This window comes from Catharus ustulatus, chromosome 5, assembly GCF_009819885.2.
Source record: "Catharus ustulatus isolate bCatUst1 chromosome 5, bCatUst1.pri.v2, whole genome shotgun sequence".
Taxonomy (NCBI): domain Eukaryota; kingdom Metazoa; phylum Chordata; class Aves; order Passeriformes; family Turdidae; genus Catharus; species Catharus ustulatus.
The window spans coordinates 57,668,699-57,684,689 of NC_046225.1; the positions used below are offsets into that span (position 1 = coordinate 57,668,699).

At 43.1% G+C, this 15,991-nt stretch overlaps 1 protein-coding gene across 1 annotated transcript in view; it reads left to right on the forward strand.

The window, feature by feature from the left end:
• The first annotated feature begins 4,208 nt into the window (after positions 1-4,208).
• Positions 4,209-15,991, forward strand: part of PPARGC1A (PPARG coactivator 1 alpha) — a 369,209-nt gene continuing 357,426 nt past the window's right edge. The window contains exon 1 of the mRNA XM_033059895.2: positions 4,209-4,401. Within this exon, the coding sequence (XP_032915786.1) occupies positions 4,315-4,401 (87 nt within the window). The 5' untranslated portion in view covers positions 4,209-4,314. The remainder of the gene's footprint in view (positions 4,402-15,991) is intronic.

The window sequence follows — 15,991 nt, forward strand, 5'->3', positions numbered from 1 at the left end:
GCTTTAAAAATATGGGGAACACAGCACTCAGTTTAGATGCTACAGTGACTACTGGAGGGACGCTATGCTACCTAAACAAAATGTAGCATGGAGTATCACCTTCTGTTACAGAATCTTAGTTTAGTGGCTATAGCTGAGCTGAACCCTGATTCCTTGGGATTGTTTTGATAATCTGTCTTCTTATGTGGAATGTGTAAGTTGCACAGGAATGGCTTTTCTATTTCAAGTTCTCCATATGCTTCTCAAACCAAAGACCTCTATAAGACTTCCTTGCTCTTCAAGAAATTTCTAAAGAGATCACTTTGCATAAAGAAAAGGAAGATGCTCTGGCTTTAGCATGTAACAGCGAGATACTGGTTTCCTCTTTGAGAGGTCTCTGACAAAACTTGGCACTTGGTGATGCCAGATCTATTTATTGTCTCAAACAACAGCCCTTGGCCTCAGTCCTGTCTCAGTGCATTTCATGTTTTAACCCCAGTCAGCAACAAAGCCCCACACAGCCACTTGCTCCCTCCCCACCTCCTGTGGGATGGGGGAGAGAATCATAAAAATGAGAAAACTCATGTGCTGAGGTAGTTTAACAGATAAAGCAAAAGCCGTGTGTAGAGACAAAGCAAAACAAGGAATTAATTCACCCCTTCCCATGGCAGGTGTCCAGCCATCTCCAGGAGGGCAGGGCTCCATCACCTGGAAGGGTGACTTGGGAAGACAAATGCCATCACTCAAAAGTCTCCCCTTTTTTCTTCCCCCAGCTGAGCATGATGCCACAGGGTGTGGAATATCCTTGGGTCACTGTGCTGGCCGTGTCCCCTCCCAACTCACTGTGCATCCCCAGCCTCCTCACTGGTGGGACAGGATGAGGAGCAGAAGAGAAACCTTGATGCTGTGTCAGCCCTGCTTAGCAATAGCAAAAACATCCTTGTGTTTTCAGCACAAATCCAAAGTACAGCTCCACACCAGCTATTGCAAAGAAAATAACCTGCACCCCAGCCAAACCCAACTCAGTGCATCAGCCTCTTGCTGTCTGTGAGGAGGCAAGACCAGTCTAATTTAAAAGTTCCATCCTGATTCACTTTTTTACCTGCCACACCTATCTGTTTTGGGAATAAATTCCACCCCTCTCCTACTCCTTCAAGAAAAGTTTCTATCTTACTAGACTTTGAAAATATTTAAGGTGAAAACATGGAAGCACAGAACAAAGCAAATTAAATTCTAGATTGTATTTAATAAGAAAGACACTTTTCTAGCTGCTTTTAGTCTTTATCTAGTATGCTGGCACATTGTAACTGCTCAGTATTATGCATCTCTGAAGATTTTTGAGTGATTTTTCTCTGTTGTATCTGTACCAGGCCTTTTTTTTCCAGCACTCATGGAGTATTAATGGTTATCCTGAGATTACTTTTGTTATTCAAACATTTAATGGCTTTTGCTCTTTCCTCCACCCCTCACCAATCCATTTTTCCAAGTTCTTGACAAAAGTTTATTTATCTCCACTTTATTTCTTCCTGTCTACAGAACTGAATACACTTCTAACATCTTTTATATGAACCTGTTAGTGCACTGGGATGGGATGTTAGACGAGCTATTTGTGGATTTTATTATGTTTGGTTACACATTTCAAATAAAAGAAGTAGCATACAGTTTTTTACTACACCACCATCATCACAGTAATAATTATGTTAATGAGCTAACACATAAAATAGACAACGATATTATTAACCGTTTCAGTAATGGCTGGTTGACTGAAAACACTACAAATGGTCTGGAGGAGCAATACATAAGGCTGTAAGTTTTCAGATATAGTTCTGCTGCCAGCAGAAGTGCATTCTGTGAAAGCCTTGAACAGGTACAGAGTAGTTCACTGCTACCAACAAAGACTACAACGGGATTTCCACTGGTAACTGATCACTGTGCAATTAAGCTTAACCTCCTACCAGTGATGGTCCCCCAGAGGAACTCTGAAATTCAAATGAAGAGATTTTGAGCTAGACCAAATGGTTAACAGCAGGGTGAGGAACAATGTTTGAAGCAAAAAGATAAGAAAAATTCCCAAACAGTTAACAACCCATAATCTGTTTTAAGAGTTTTAAAGAACTTGGCATGGGAGACACAGTATATCTGTCACTAGAAGAGAGGGAAGTAGGGTAAAATGCTACCTACTGAAGTGTATAAATACATCAGATGTTGGAAGGGGGGGAGTGCAAAATTTGCCAAATAAAATAAATAGCTCAGAGGTCAGGCTATGCTGGAGTATAAAGTGAGAATATAATGTACTAAGACTTAAGATGAAGATGAAACATGCAATATGAAATTCCTTAAAATTTTAGAAGTGACATGTTTGGACACTGACCCCTCAGACAAAGGGAAATTCAAGAATGATGGTGAAGTGGCAAGGAATTTTATGCTTTAATTGTTGCTGTTTGAAAAGCTGAAATAAATTCTTAAGCCATGTGTGTTTTATGGGTGCCTGATGAGCAGCCTAAACGTGATGAAGTCTCTGAAAGCAAATACTGGAGCAATGTGAGAAACATCATTGTGAACACACTGAACACCTTGTTTCTGATCTGCTTTCCACATTTTGTTACTAGGAATCTTCATGCTGTATTTTTACCTGGTTTAGGACAAGATGAAAGGCTCTTTGACCTCATTTGGGACAGAGCTGCCTGTCACAAATGTTCCTCTGGTTTATAAATTCTTGGCTAGCCTTCTTTTGGACAAAGTGAATTCATGTTGAGTTTCTATTATGCTCAAGTGTATTTCACAGGATTCCATACTTCTCATAGTCATGCCACAGTTGTTTTCTCAAAAAATGGAATGGCTGAAAGATTCCATGGGTATTGCTAAATGGTGTTTCCTTGGAGTGTCAAGTGAGGAGGGGAAGTGAGGACTTTCAGTGGGCTTCTGATCAGTTGTGCCACAAAACTGTGTCTCGTCTTTCCTACTGATGGCTGTGTTCTGAGTACTGCATGGTGCTTAATAAACTACTCTCCCTCCCCGCTAAACTTTGGAAGCAAAACCAGTATTTTTTTTAAAGTTGAAACCATATATATTTAGATAAAACAAAAGTTATTTAAAAAAATACTGTCTACATGATTTGCTTTGCATTTACAATTAGCTGACTTCTGTGATATCAGTGTTAGCTGAGGAGGACAATGTTCCCCGTGTCAGAGGATCGCGCTCGAGGTACTGGGTCTGCAAGCAGGGTAACGCATACTCAATGGAGCGGAGTCAATGTAATCCAATTTTCTCTAATTTCCTGGGAAATGCTTTAAGATCATGATATTTTGCATGACCTCGCCGTGTCCGATGAGCAATTTGGGCCTCCAGTGTTGCCCTTCCTACGGGCGGGTGCCCCGTGTCCCTGTGCGGGGCTGCGGCGGGAGCGGGCGGGCGCGGCCGGGGCCGCTCCCGTCATACCGACACGCTGAAAAAAACCAAAAATCCGCTTTTCTCCCTCTTCTTGCAAACGGGTGCTGAGGCAAACACCCCTCAAAGGAGGAATCAGCGGAATTCGCACCTGTCAGGACGGATCCTGAGAAGTTTCCCGTCGGTTTTCCCGCCCCTCTTCTTCTCGGGCGCCGGCGGCCGGGCTGCGGCTCCGGGGTCGAGCCGGTGCCCACACGGCCGCGAACCGAACGACAACTTTGGCGGCACGGCGGGGCACGGTACAGCACTGTACAGCACGGCGCGGCACGGCACGGCACGGCGGGGCACAGCACAGCACGGCACGGCACGGCGCGGCGGGGCCGGGCGCGGGGCGGGGCGGGGAGGCCGGGCCGAGGCCGGGAGGGCGGGCCCGCCCGCGGCGGCGCTGCCCCGGCGCGGCGGGGGAGGACGCGCGTCGCCAGTTGCCCGCTCCTTCCCCGCCGCGGTGCGGCCGCAGGTTCCGCAGGCGCCCCCTCGTTCCCGTGCGCAGGGGCTGCGCTGCCGAGCGGGGCCGGGCGGGGATGGCGAGGGCGCCCGGCGCTGGCGATCCGGTGCCGGGCTCTGTAGCGCGGCCCGTCCCCGGCGGCGGCGGCGGCGGAGTGAGCGCGCGCACGTGACCGGCCCCGGCCCCTCGGTGCCGCCGCGAACGGCCGCGCTCACACACTCAGACACACGCGGTACCCGCGCCTCCATCCCTCCATCCCTCCGCCCACCCAGCCAGCCGGGCGGCCAGCCCCGCTCCCCCGCACGCACCGCGCCGGCCGCCGCCAGCGCGAAGCTGTCGGCACCGCTCCGCGGGGGCAGCGCCGGCGGCGGCAGCGACCGCGCAAGAGGCAAGAGTTTGCGAGGGCTGCTCGTGCCTTTCCGAAGAGGTTTTGCGCCCGGAGGATGGCTGGCTGCGGGCTGTCGGAAGACGCTTGCTTCTCCTCCTTCTTTTACAACTACACCTCCTCCTGGGAGACCTCCTACAACCAGGTAAGAGGTGGCCGGTGCTGCGCGCTCGCCGCCGCTGCGCCCGCCCGGCTCCTCGGGGGAAAACGACGGTGGTGCCAGTGTGTGCAGGAAGGGTCTGCAAAGTGTTTCTGTTCAGCGCGTGTGTGTGTTGCGGGTGGGGGAGTTAAATCAACCGAAGAAAGAAAGGAGAGAAAAGAGCCTTTTCCCGTGTGCCTTTCAGCCGCTTTCCCTCCACCCCCGCCCCTCCCGTGAGGAAGAGGAGCGTGGGGAGGACTAAGGAACGAGAGCCGTAGCCCGCGGAGGGCTGCGTGCTGCCCTGGAGCAACTCGGGGCTCAGCCGGGCAAGTCGATCGGAGTGCCCCGAGCCTGCCCTCGGCTGCACTGAGGGAGCGCGCTGAGGCGAGTTTGCCGGGAGGGGGGAGCAGGGTGCGAGTGCTGGGCTGCGTGCGAGAGGGACCCCCCGCGCCCGCCTCCTCCTCCCTCAGAAATGGCTGCATACGCATTCAGAGCCGTAATTTCGGATCCAGGTGGAAATAGTTCGGCTCGCCCGTCTCTCTCTGTGATTCACCCCCGATCCCCCCTCCACGCACTTAACTTTGATGACTGTGCAATGCGGAGCGCGCAGCCGGGTAACCCGGCCGGGTCCGTCCCTCCCGCCGGGGCTCGGGCAGCGGGGGGCGGCTGGCGAGGCGGTGCGGGAGAGCGGGGGTAAACCAGAAATCGCGCCTCAGAGGTAGAGAGCTATTCTGGGAGCCTCCGAAGCGCCTTTAATTAAATAACTGTTGTAGTCTGCTGCCCCCGCTGCTTGTCTGGTGAAAGTCTACAGGCAACTGTCATTTATAAACTACAGCGGTGTGTGTGCGTGCGTGCGTGGGGAAGGGGTTTTCTGGCGCTGGCGTGACAGGAAAAGTTGGGCAGCGGATGGGAGCCGGCGCAGAGCGGCGAGAGGCGCCCCGGGCTGTGCGGGCGGTGGTGCCCGCGGCGGGGTGGGAGAGCCGGCGGGACCAGGGGGGTCAGCTCCCCGCTCCCTCCCTGCGGGGACAGAGCCCGCCGAGCTCAGGGCAAAACGCGCAGCCAGCCCTACCACCCCAATTTCCAGGAGACCTAAACCCCCAAACTCGCAGTTAGCAGTCTGAGGTTACACATCACGGCGAGGCAGGGAGAAGCCTCGCTCACTTCCCTGCTCCAGGAGTTGCAAACGCCGAGCGGCGAGGAGCCGGCGAGCCCGGGTGCGGCGGAGCTCCAAAGCCCTGACAGCCGAATAAATAAATCAATGGGAATCTCTGTGTCCCGGGCGGAGCGCACCCCGCCGGACCCGTGCCGGGTACAGCTGCCCGCCGGTGTGCCGCCCCGGCAGGGAGAGCCTTCCCGGCGGGGAACAAGTTAGGGGCTCGTGTGGCGAGCGGACTCGCATCACGCGTAGAGCCAGCGCCGACACGCCGTCTCCCGGGCGCGCCGGAGCCCCTCTGGCTCGGCGAAGCCATCCCGAGCCTCGCTGGTAGCGGCGGGGGACAGCGGCGTTTGGCCGGTCCGTGACGGGGCCGGAGCCGCTGCCCGGGCCCCGGGGCCGGCTCGGCGGAGTTGGCGCCCAGCTCGCCGCTCGCAGTGGCTCGGGGTAGCCCGTGCTCGCCAGCCCGCTCGGGTGTGTGCTCCTCCGCACGTACCGGGGGCGCACACCGGTGCCAGTGTGCCTATATGAACACGGAACGTGCATTATCGTCCTGCTAAATGCGAGCCCATGCAAGTCACTGGGATTTAAGAAGGGCTCATGCCTGGTATAAAAGGCAGGCAGTCACAGGGAAGACTCCTTTGAAGCCATCAGAGGGGGAAGATGCTTAGGAACGCAGACAATAAAATCAGGTTTAAACCAGTTCCTTTATCTAAAGTTAGTTTCATTCTGTAGCGAAACAGTTCAATGAAAGAATGTCATTGTGAAATGATAGGTTCCCTTACATCCCCTTTCGGGAGAGCAAGCCGTATCACAATGGAAGCAGGAAGAATTGCTGGCAAATCCAGAGTTGATCTGTTCTAAATACCAGTGTTGAACTGTATCTAAGGAAAAACGCGGGAGATAATTCAGCATGCAGAAGGTCTATTTATAGCAGGACTATATAAGCTGTAGGATATATACACAAAGTTGAATTAAATATGCATGATTAGGAAAGGTGTTTCGAAGGAGAAGGTGTAATCATTACATAGCATTACAACGGACGAACAGATGAGCTTGCAAGAGCTTCCAGGGTGAAGATGAGAAGAATTTTTAAGGCACATATTCTTTCTGGTGCTGAAGGCTCCTTTCTATTTTCATCTTTTGCGTATTACGTTACCATTTATATCAGTCAAATTCATCAGCTGAGGATTAGCGGTAGATGTTAGTCTGAATATGAAATCAAAATGAATATGGGATTTTGCTGCAAATAGATTTTTCTTACAAGTTTTAGCACTTAAAAGGCAGACTTGGCTCAGGCTTGACTGTCAGCCATATTCGTGTTTGTTTGTTTTTACCTGAATTGTGTTTAAAAAAAAAAAAAAAAGCTTACAAACCTTTTCTTCTTGCTAAATTTAGCAACATAGCCAAAATAGATTTTGTTTTGTTTAAAACAAAACAACAAACAGAAAAACTTTAAAAAAGAAAGTGCTGAGATGAGAAGATAGGTTGACTACTGGAAAAATAGTTTTTTATTCCAAATCAATATGATGCACTCTCAACATCCTATACGAGGTAAAAGGATCCCTTGTATAATATCAATAGCGGCTCAGCCATAGCTTACTAAAATAATCTTTTGCTGGCATCTCAAGGCTTTAATGAGAGTGTAAGTAATCAAAATACGATTCAACAGTGGGACCAGTCAGGTTAAAGAGAACAGTGACTTCTAGAAGCATAATATACTGTCTGGCAGCTGTGAAAGGAGAGATACGATGTTTGCTTCGTAATTCAGGGACTTTGAGAGATGTGTTTCAACCTTTATATTTTTGGTGCATTATTGCAGTTCGTTTTTAAGCACAAGCTTATATGTGTGATTTGTTGGTAATATTCTTGGAAGGAGCTTTCCCATTGCATATTAAATTTCAAAGTGCATCACAAAAAAAAGCTTGTATTGGAGAAATCATGTCTAGAAACTTTATGAAGTCTGGTTTGAATCAATTTCTTAGATAGTCTTTCAGAATATAAGGCTCCATATTAGTTACAAATAAGACTTCTCATCACTAAAGATAACTTCAAAAAGATTGAGTGTTCTCCTGAAGCTTGCTGTCTTCTTTTATAGTTATTGTGGCACTGGGACTTAACCATTATGCTAAATTCCAGTGTAGTCAAACTTGTAGACTTAAATCCTGGGAAGTTTGAACTGTGGTTGCATAACCTTACCTGTGTTGTCTTGCCAGGGTGTATAAAGCTGAGGTGAAGGAATATCCATCAGATTTCCTGTTGATTCATTCTGTATTCTTAATTTTTAGACTGTCACTCTACTCTGGTTCTTTATTTTTGCCGGAACCTTCCTGAATGTGTCTTCTGGAAATTCTCTTTACATCTGTTTCTTAATTAGTAGTCATGAGTAAAGAACAACTATTTCTAAGTACTGCAAAGAGATATTCAGCCTTCCAAGAACAAAAATATTTTTCGGCATAACCTGTCTGAACTGGCAGCATTATTTGTATTAATTATTTTTCATTCTCTGGTTCAGAATTGGATACATGTTACTAATCTGTGTGGTTGGGAAGTGCTTGAAAATAATTTGAAATGTAGTTAGTGAATGAAATTCTATGACTAATGTATAAATCTGGATACTTATTTTAATTTTACCTCAAAATCCTTGCAGTTTAGAAGTAAAATAAGGAGTATGCTGCCTGACTGATGCCATTACGTCAGAGATTTTTCCCTGCAACTCTCAGCTGTGGACTTAGTAACTGGCACCATTTTCTTTGTCCTGTGTTTGGACAAAATGTATTCTGTGGGTATTAGTAAGTCAGTGAAAGACGAAGCTGAGAGCCAACCTTGTGGGTTGCCTCTTTGTCTTTACATGAGCACGGACAGAAGAGTCCTAGTGTAGCTTTCTGCCGGTGTTTTTGGGGAGCTGGACTGAGTGTAGTATATTGCCTTTATGCGTTTTTATTTTACCTAGTGTACGACCAGTGGCCGCTTCTCAGGGACAATGGACCAAAATAGACTTTTTGATTTATTTTTGTTTCCATATTTTCTGGATTTTTTTTTCCTTCCTTAATGTTATTTGAGTAATAGAACACAAAACCAACGCAGGTTTGGAAACATGTTAGATTAATTTGTGTTAATGCCCTGCCTGTGCATAGCATATACTGAGTATGTCTGTGTATGAGAGTGTTGAATGAGATATACCAATCTGTACAAGATTGGACAGTGCACTTTATGGTTTTTGAAGATGTTTTTTTTAAATGGAAAAAGGCTCAGTCAGTAGTTATACATTAGTTGGTGATGGAAACCAATGGAATAATACCATCATTCAACTGCAGTTACATTTTAACAGAGCTTGTAACTTCTGTGCAAATTAAAAGAAGGCTGTTAAAACTAAATTAGTGAAGAAAAAAAATGCAATCCTGGTCTAGTATTAACAGAAAATACTTCAAAATTTTAAAAAAAAGGTGAATTCTGGATTTGAAGTTTCCTGACTCCAATGGGTGTCCATGCACAAAGCTGAAAAAATTGCAGTAAAAATGAAAGTGAAACTGAAGACACCTATTTTGTTGACATCCCAGCAAAAGATAAATGATAGGATAATGAGAAAGATGTAGTTTATTAAAAATAGGTAATGGACTTTATTAAAAATGTTGTTAAACATGATTCTCTGTCTTTCCAGAGATTAATGCCTAAACTGCTCATTCAACACAGTAGCTTTGAAAAGTATATTCTGAGGGCAGGTTGATCTAACAAAAAAAGCACGATTTAAACTGGGAATGAACCATTTTCTCATGCCCCAGAGAGGAGCAGCTAAATAGCTACACAATAGAGCACAATAGCACAAGTTTAAAGCACATGCAGAAAATGGGCAAGATATTATTGTTGTATCTTATTTTAGATGAAAAAGTCATGTGCAGATTGTGAGTTACAGTTATGGCTGCGATGAACTAATGCAGTTCAGTGCTTTATACATAAGATGGGATTTTCAAAAATAGAGTTTTGTTCAGGAGAGAATGTCAGTAGTCCTAGCAATGTGTTCTGAAGGAAGAGGGCAGGGAGTTCTTAGCTGGTCAAATGTTCATGTGGTCTAAGCAGAAATGTAAAAGTGCAGGGTTTGCATTGGAATGAGAATGGGGTCATCCACCCTTTGTACTCATCATCAGGGAAGCAGAACCTTCTTCCAGAGAGACCATAGGAAATCAATGAGTACACTTTGCTAGTGTAGAGATAAATGTGTACTGCAGAAGGGTATTAAATATAAAAGGGCAGCAGTAAAATGATTTACTACATGAAGCAGTGGAACTTTCTTTTGGTCACCTAAAAGGCAATTTTCATTTTTTGATAACATAATTATATTTTCTTAGTACTAATAACCGAAAAAGGCTGGCAAATCAGCTATTTTATGTGAATTTGAGCTATACAATGTAAGCTAGGAAAGGCTTGATAACAAATGGCAGCTTATTTACAAATATATACATGTTTCTTTAACATATTATCCGGCACTTAAAATTTAGATCATAATGATCTGATCTGACTTACCAAAATTTAATGGGTTTTTTAATGTTTTTTTTTTTTTTTCCTGAGGCAGTGTGGATGCTTGTGATCCAGTTTGTCTCGCCATGACCAGAAGGTATCACTGAGGGATACCAGCACAACGGATGCACATAGGAGAAAACCTGACGTACATTTAGGTGTAGAGGCTTAATGAAATGTGGAAGAGCAGGTGCACAGTCCTAATGTGTCGGTGGTTTTTTAATTTCCTATCATGTGTCTGTTTGCTGTGTGAGCAAAACTCCCTTGTACATTTAAAAGTTATAGGACTCTAGAACTGCTAAAAATGGACAGAAGCCGAACAACTCTGCAGTATTTTTTGTCTTAGACTCTGATTTCTCTACAAGTGGCAGTTAAGATTCTCCTTCTGCTACATAGCTGTGTGTGACTGTCTCCTCTCTAAAGGTAAAATTAAAGTGAAGAGAGATTAATAGCAGAGCAACCCTTGCTCAGGTTATAGCACTTGTGACACTGGTGCTAATTTTGGAAGGAGAAATTGGGTATTTGCGGTTCCACGTGAACTCACTGTGACCCAAAATGATGAGAGGTGTGTCTACGCCAGCACTTTTCCTGAAGGCAGGAGTGTGCTGTGTTCATCCCAACACTGCTGTGCTTTGGTTAGTGTTGTAGGCTGATCTCATTGCAACTGATCAGAATTCCTTTTGGATAAAGCTTCCTTTTGGACAAAGCTGGACGGTGAGATGTGTTCCAGGAGTACCCCTAGTGCATTGAAGCTACAAATTTATATTCAGCTAATGAGATGAGATCAGATCTAGGGTGAAGGTAAATTATCCAACCATACCCTGAAGTGTGTGGGGTAGAGCAGGAGGTGTAGATGTCGGATCCTGGGCCCCAGCTGTCTGACTCTTCCAGTTTTGCAGTTCTACAGTTCTTGCTGGTGCAGACAGCCCTTGCATCCGGTCGAGTTTGTCTAGCAGAGAGTGCATGGCAGCCCATGTTTGGGAAGCTGGTTGGAGACTTGTGGATAGAAAGGGTCACCTGACGTGCACCCTTATGTTGCAATCATAAGGCCATTATTCTTTCCCTCAAAAAGAGGTGGTTTGTGCTGGCATGAAGAGGAAAGGTTCGTTTCATCACTTGTAATATAACACATGAGCGAGTAAGAGGCACTGGTACTTTGGCTTGCAAAAGCTCTCCACATTTTTAACCCATTTTATTATTTGCAAGAGCAATTTAGTTCCTAATGTTAACAATGAGTGATTATGATTCTGTACTTCCGTTTACAGCACAAATTAGCATTTTGTTTTCCATTACAGCTTTTGAATGAGGAATTTAATGTATAATTTGCTGCAAATAGATGTTATCATCTCTTTGGATGTGAACAACCACATAAACTTGAGCAAATGATAAAAATGGAATCAATTACTTCTCAAATGGAAGTAGTTTACAAACCTTCACAAACAAAATGGTAATAGTTGGTGGTTATTGTAACAAATAATTAGGTTTTTTTTTTTTAAACAACATTTATTGAATTCTATTGACAATTTACTAATTGCATATAGAATACTTAATCATCCCCCTCACAAAACACATTCCAGAAAATATATGGATTTTTTAAAACTGTAGATTCCCTCTGTCATCATTGTGTGAAACTTTTCTCATATTTTTATGGGTATATTCACCTGTACAAATGTTTCAGAAGGGTAGCACTGAACCACAAATCATGCTGCTACTGATTAGAGAGCTTCACAGTACTCTGGAATTAGTAGATTAAGACTGAAGTTGTGGAGGAGGGAAGAATTAAAAGTGTTGTAGGCTGTATGCATAGCCTGCTGAAGGGGATGTAAATTTTTCTGCCACTTCTGACCTCATGATCTATGTTCTGGTTATTAGAAGGATAAAGAAGAGAAGAGACATTATTACTGTTGCTAGAGTGAGTGAATGCTGTCAGTCTCTACTGTAGGGGGAGGTAATATCTTGTACTTTAATGAGTTTCCTAGTTTGAATTTCACAAAGAAAGTTTTTCACTGTCAGTTGCTGCAATCCGTTTCTGTATTATACAGAGTTATTCATGCTTGGAAAAATACCAGTCCACAGACAAAATCAGTGTGAGAAACAGTTCAGAATCACACTCAATCTCTTCCCATTGCAGAGGCTTTCTTCGTATCTCTAAAGGACATAATCCAAGCGTCATTTGCAACCCCTTCCTTTCAAAGAGGCTGTCTCTAAATTCTGATGATTTTCTACATACTGGCTTGCATATCTGTTTATTTCTGATCCCTTAGAGCTCTGACCTTGAAGTCACCCCCTACACCATTTCCTGCCCCTGTGAATTAATCATCCTTTTCTCATAGTCATCCCCAGTAACCCCAATGTATCCATCCATTCTGTAATACAGTGTAAGCTCTGATTGAACACAGTGTCTAGATTGCCCCACCTACTCTCTTGCCCTTACTTAAAAATACAAATTGTCTCATTTAGTACTTTAGACTTGACATCTCTTGTCCTTTTAAAGCCTTTGTATAATTTAGTTTTTCCCGGTTTACCATTAATACCACCTCTTTTTCTTTATTACTGATGCTGGCTTTGATGCTTGTTGAACAACCACTTTTTGCTATCTCATGCTTTTCCCTTTGACTCATGGAATTCATGAGCCCATTGAGGAAGATCATGTAGGTTTTCATCTACCTGGTGTCTTGGAAGCCATTGTTGTCTAATTATTAAAAATGAGTTATCGTTCTTTGCACTTGGAAAATTGTGGAACAAGCTGACCAAAATCCCATGCATTGCTCTGCTGCATTTCACTCTATTCATCTGTTTCTTCTTTCTTTAGGTTGTTGTCTGCTGCCATACTTGGATCAGTCTGTAGATCAGATGAACAATAGCTTTTTATTCTTCAAATAATTAAAAAAAAGACTAATGATGTATTTTTTAATTTGCTTTGTTCTATGGAACATTGAAGTAATTAAGTGGGAAAAAAGTGGGAATACTATAGCTTGCAATTCAGGGTCCTGTATTCAGCCTTTTAGCCTTCTTTTGAGATCATGGGGCTGATTGATTAAGATGGAGCTTTATCCTAATTTTATTTTTGAGGGAGCTGTTGGTTGTAAAAATTCATTTGCCTTCTCATTTTGAGTATAAGTCTGTTTATTTGTTTGGCTCTTCTTTTTGTCTTTCAGAGCAAACTGACTTGGACTAGAGCAGGTCAATGTTACAATTCTGCGTGCTTGCAGTGAACTTTTTTGAAGCTTAGAGTGTATGTCTGGTGTAATGATTCCTGAAGGGCTGATGGAACTTTATTTTAGGAATGTGTGCATTCATAAAACATATCCACAGTTGTCATGGGCTTCCTGGACTGAACAATTCACAATGCCAGAGGTTTATTTGGATTGTAAAATTCACAAACTCATTCCAACGAGATAATTTACTTCAACCGTTTATTTTCTTTTTCAATTTCTTTTTTAAATTATATTTTTGAGTCAAACAGCACATTGTGAATTGATATATCTGCTAAACTTTGACTTATCATTCGTGTTTCTTCTTATATCTGCCTGCCATCTCTCTGTCTCACAGTTTGCTTAGTCCTTGATCCAGCATACCACTTAACTGCTCAACAGTGAACACTTGGAAGTCAAGGGAGCTGCTTGCAGTTTAAAATGAATGTGTGGTGTATTGGCTTGGGGCCTTAAACAGCTGTGTCTTGAGGGCAGAGAACTTTGCCTTCATCTTGCTTGTCAAGAACTTGCCATGCTTTGAATACATGGCAAGTATTGATGGCAATTGTGGTGGGAGCAAGGAAGCAGTGAGGAGATCAAGGAGACCTGGTCATGGTAAAGGAAACCTGCCAATTCTTCCATGGCAGTTCAGTCTCTTTGTTTTTAAAATGGTTTTACAAATAAAAGATGATTACTCTTCTCCCAACCAAAAAGCTGTGTGATTAAATGAATAGGTGGTGCTCTAAAATGTAGAATTATGACAGAAAGACTTCCATGAAATATACTTGAGGGTGGGAAACTCCAGGTGTAAAGAAAAGGGAAAAAAAAGATGGCTGTAAACATGTAATGGGAGAAAAAAAAAAGATTGTAAGTAGGACATGCACACACTTAAATATTTAAGCCCTGTGAAACAATGAGAAAATGAACTACTGACCAAAGAAATTAGCAAAACAAAAGTAAGGTTGCACTCCCAACCTTTTTTTATTTTCATCCAAAAGACTGTTAATTGCTGGAGGATTAAAATAATTCATATTCAAGGATAGAAAGTGATAACAATATGCAGAGCTTGGATGCTCCAGCTATACAAGAGACAGTGAAAGGAATACTTTTCTCTCTGTGTGATGTCAAAGCCAAAAGAGGGGGGAAAAAAAAGGAGGGGGGTTGTGGCTCTTTGATGTCATTTACAGAATAAGAATAATGCTGTAAAAGAAATAGCATAATCTTTTTCTATTTATCTAAGTCCTTTTTTTCCTAAAGAGTTAGGGCAGCATTGTTAATTGATTTTTTCTGACACTCATAATAACAGCTGTATTAAAAATAATTTACAAAGAATTTTTTTTTTCTAGAAGCTGAGCCCTGCAGAATCTGTTGTAGAAAAGTGGGTAGAGAGTGGATTATTATACATCACTGTTCTCACATAATTATAATCTCCTTGATTGGTAAAATGCACGTTGTGCTTTTGCATTGTCCATTTTCAACCAGTGGTGTCTTTCCAATAAGATTTGCTGGTTTAATAGTAATGGCATCAGGATGTCTCATGCCCTTTCAGTATAAATAAAGGTTGTCCTAACAGCTGCTCACATTGCTCTGGCATAGTAGCCATCTTTGCTGGAGCATCAGTTTTTGGCTAGAATGTTTTAACACACTGGGGCTTTTTTCTGGTTACCAGTGGTTGAATCATGTCCAGCTGTGAAAACAGATGTGGGGCTTTTTTTGGAAGTTAATTAGGGGTGGTTTATGAATTGGTTCTTTTTTTTTAATAGTTATTTAAATTAATACTTTATTTTTGGTGTATTTACTGTGAGGTTAGAGGATACCTTTAGAAAATAAATTGGGCTGTTTTATGACCATGAACTTGGACAGATCCAAACAAACAGCATTAGAAAGAAAATTATGGGCATATCCGTGACAAAAAGAACCTTTCAATTGCACATTAGCTTTTAAAACAATGTTAAAATCAAAAGAAGAAATACTTACTCTTTGCTACGATAACAAATAAAGTTGAGACAAAAATCGAAAATAAAAATGACTGGTTTATCTTGGTGCATATTGTGTATTAATATTGCTATCTTGCCATTTTGTAAGGCAGCTCACAGTCTTTTCAAATCTGTATGGGCCAACATTTAACACACATCTCATTACAATTTTTGTTTTCTTCGTCTTTGACTTTCATCTCTGAAAGGAAGTATTTAGGTGAAAACTGGAAAATATTTACCAGGTTTCAGATGCTATTTTCCCTTTTGTGTTTAGTATAGTTATTTAACATTGATGTCTGTCTATTTTGGAGTCTGCTGGTAGACAACCCAGTTTTGTGAAAAAGAACTTTTCATGTGAAGAAAGTTCTAGTTTTGTGGTTCCTTTCTTATTCTTCTTGTTCTTGGTTGTTACATAAAATAAATGGCAAAGATGGAAAACCAAACAGCAGCAATTGCTGTTAAAATTAATTTAAAAAATTGAATTTGATAAATTACAAGAATTGATGTAAAAATTAAACAAGCAGACTTGTTAAATTTATGTTACTCTTGTTGCAAATAAGGGTCATATGAAATGGAAATCTGTTTATTAGAGCATTGTGAAGCAAGGATGTTGTCCCTGTGCACATGCTGGGGCTACATGATGTATGGAACAATGACACCCCAAGTGAGCAGAAGTGTCTCTGGAATTGCCACTAAACCTTCATGTCTGAATAAACTACAAACTCTTTGAGCAGCATTCAGATTTTCTAAGACTATTG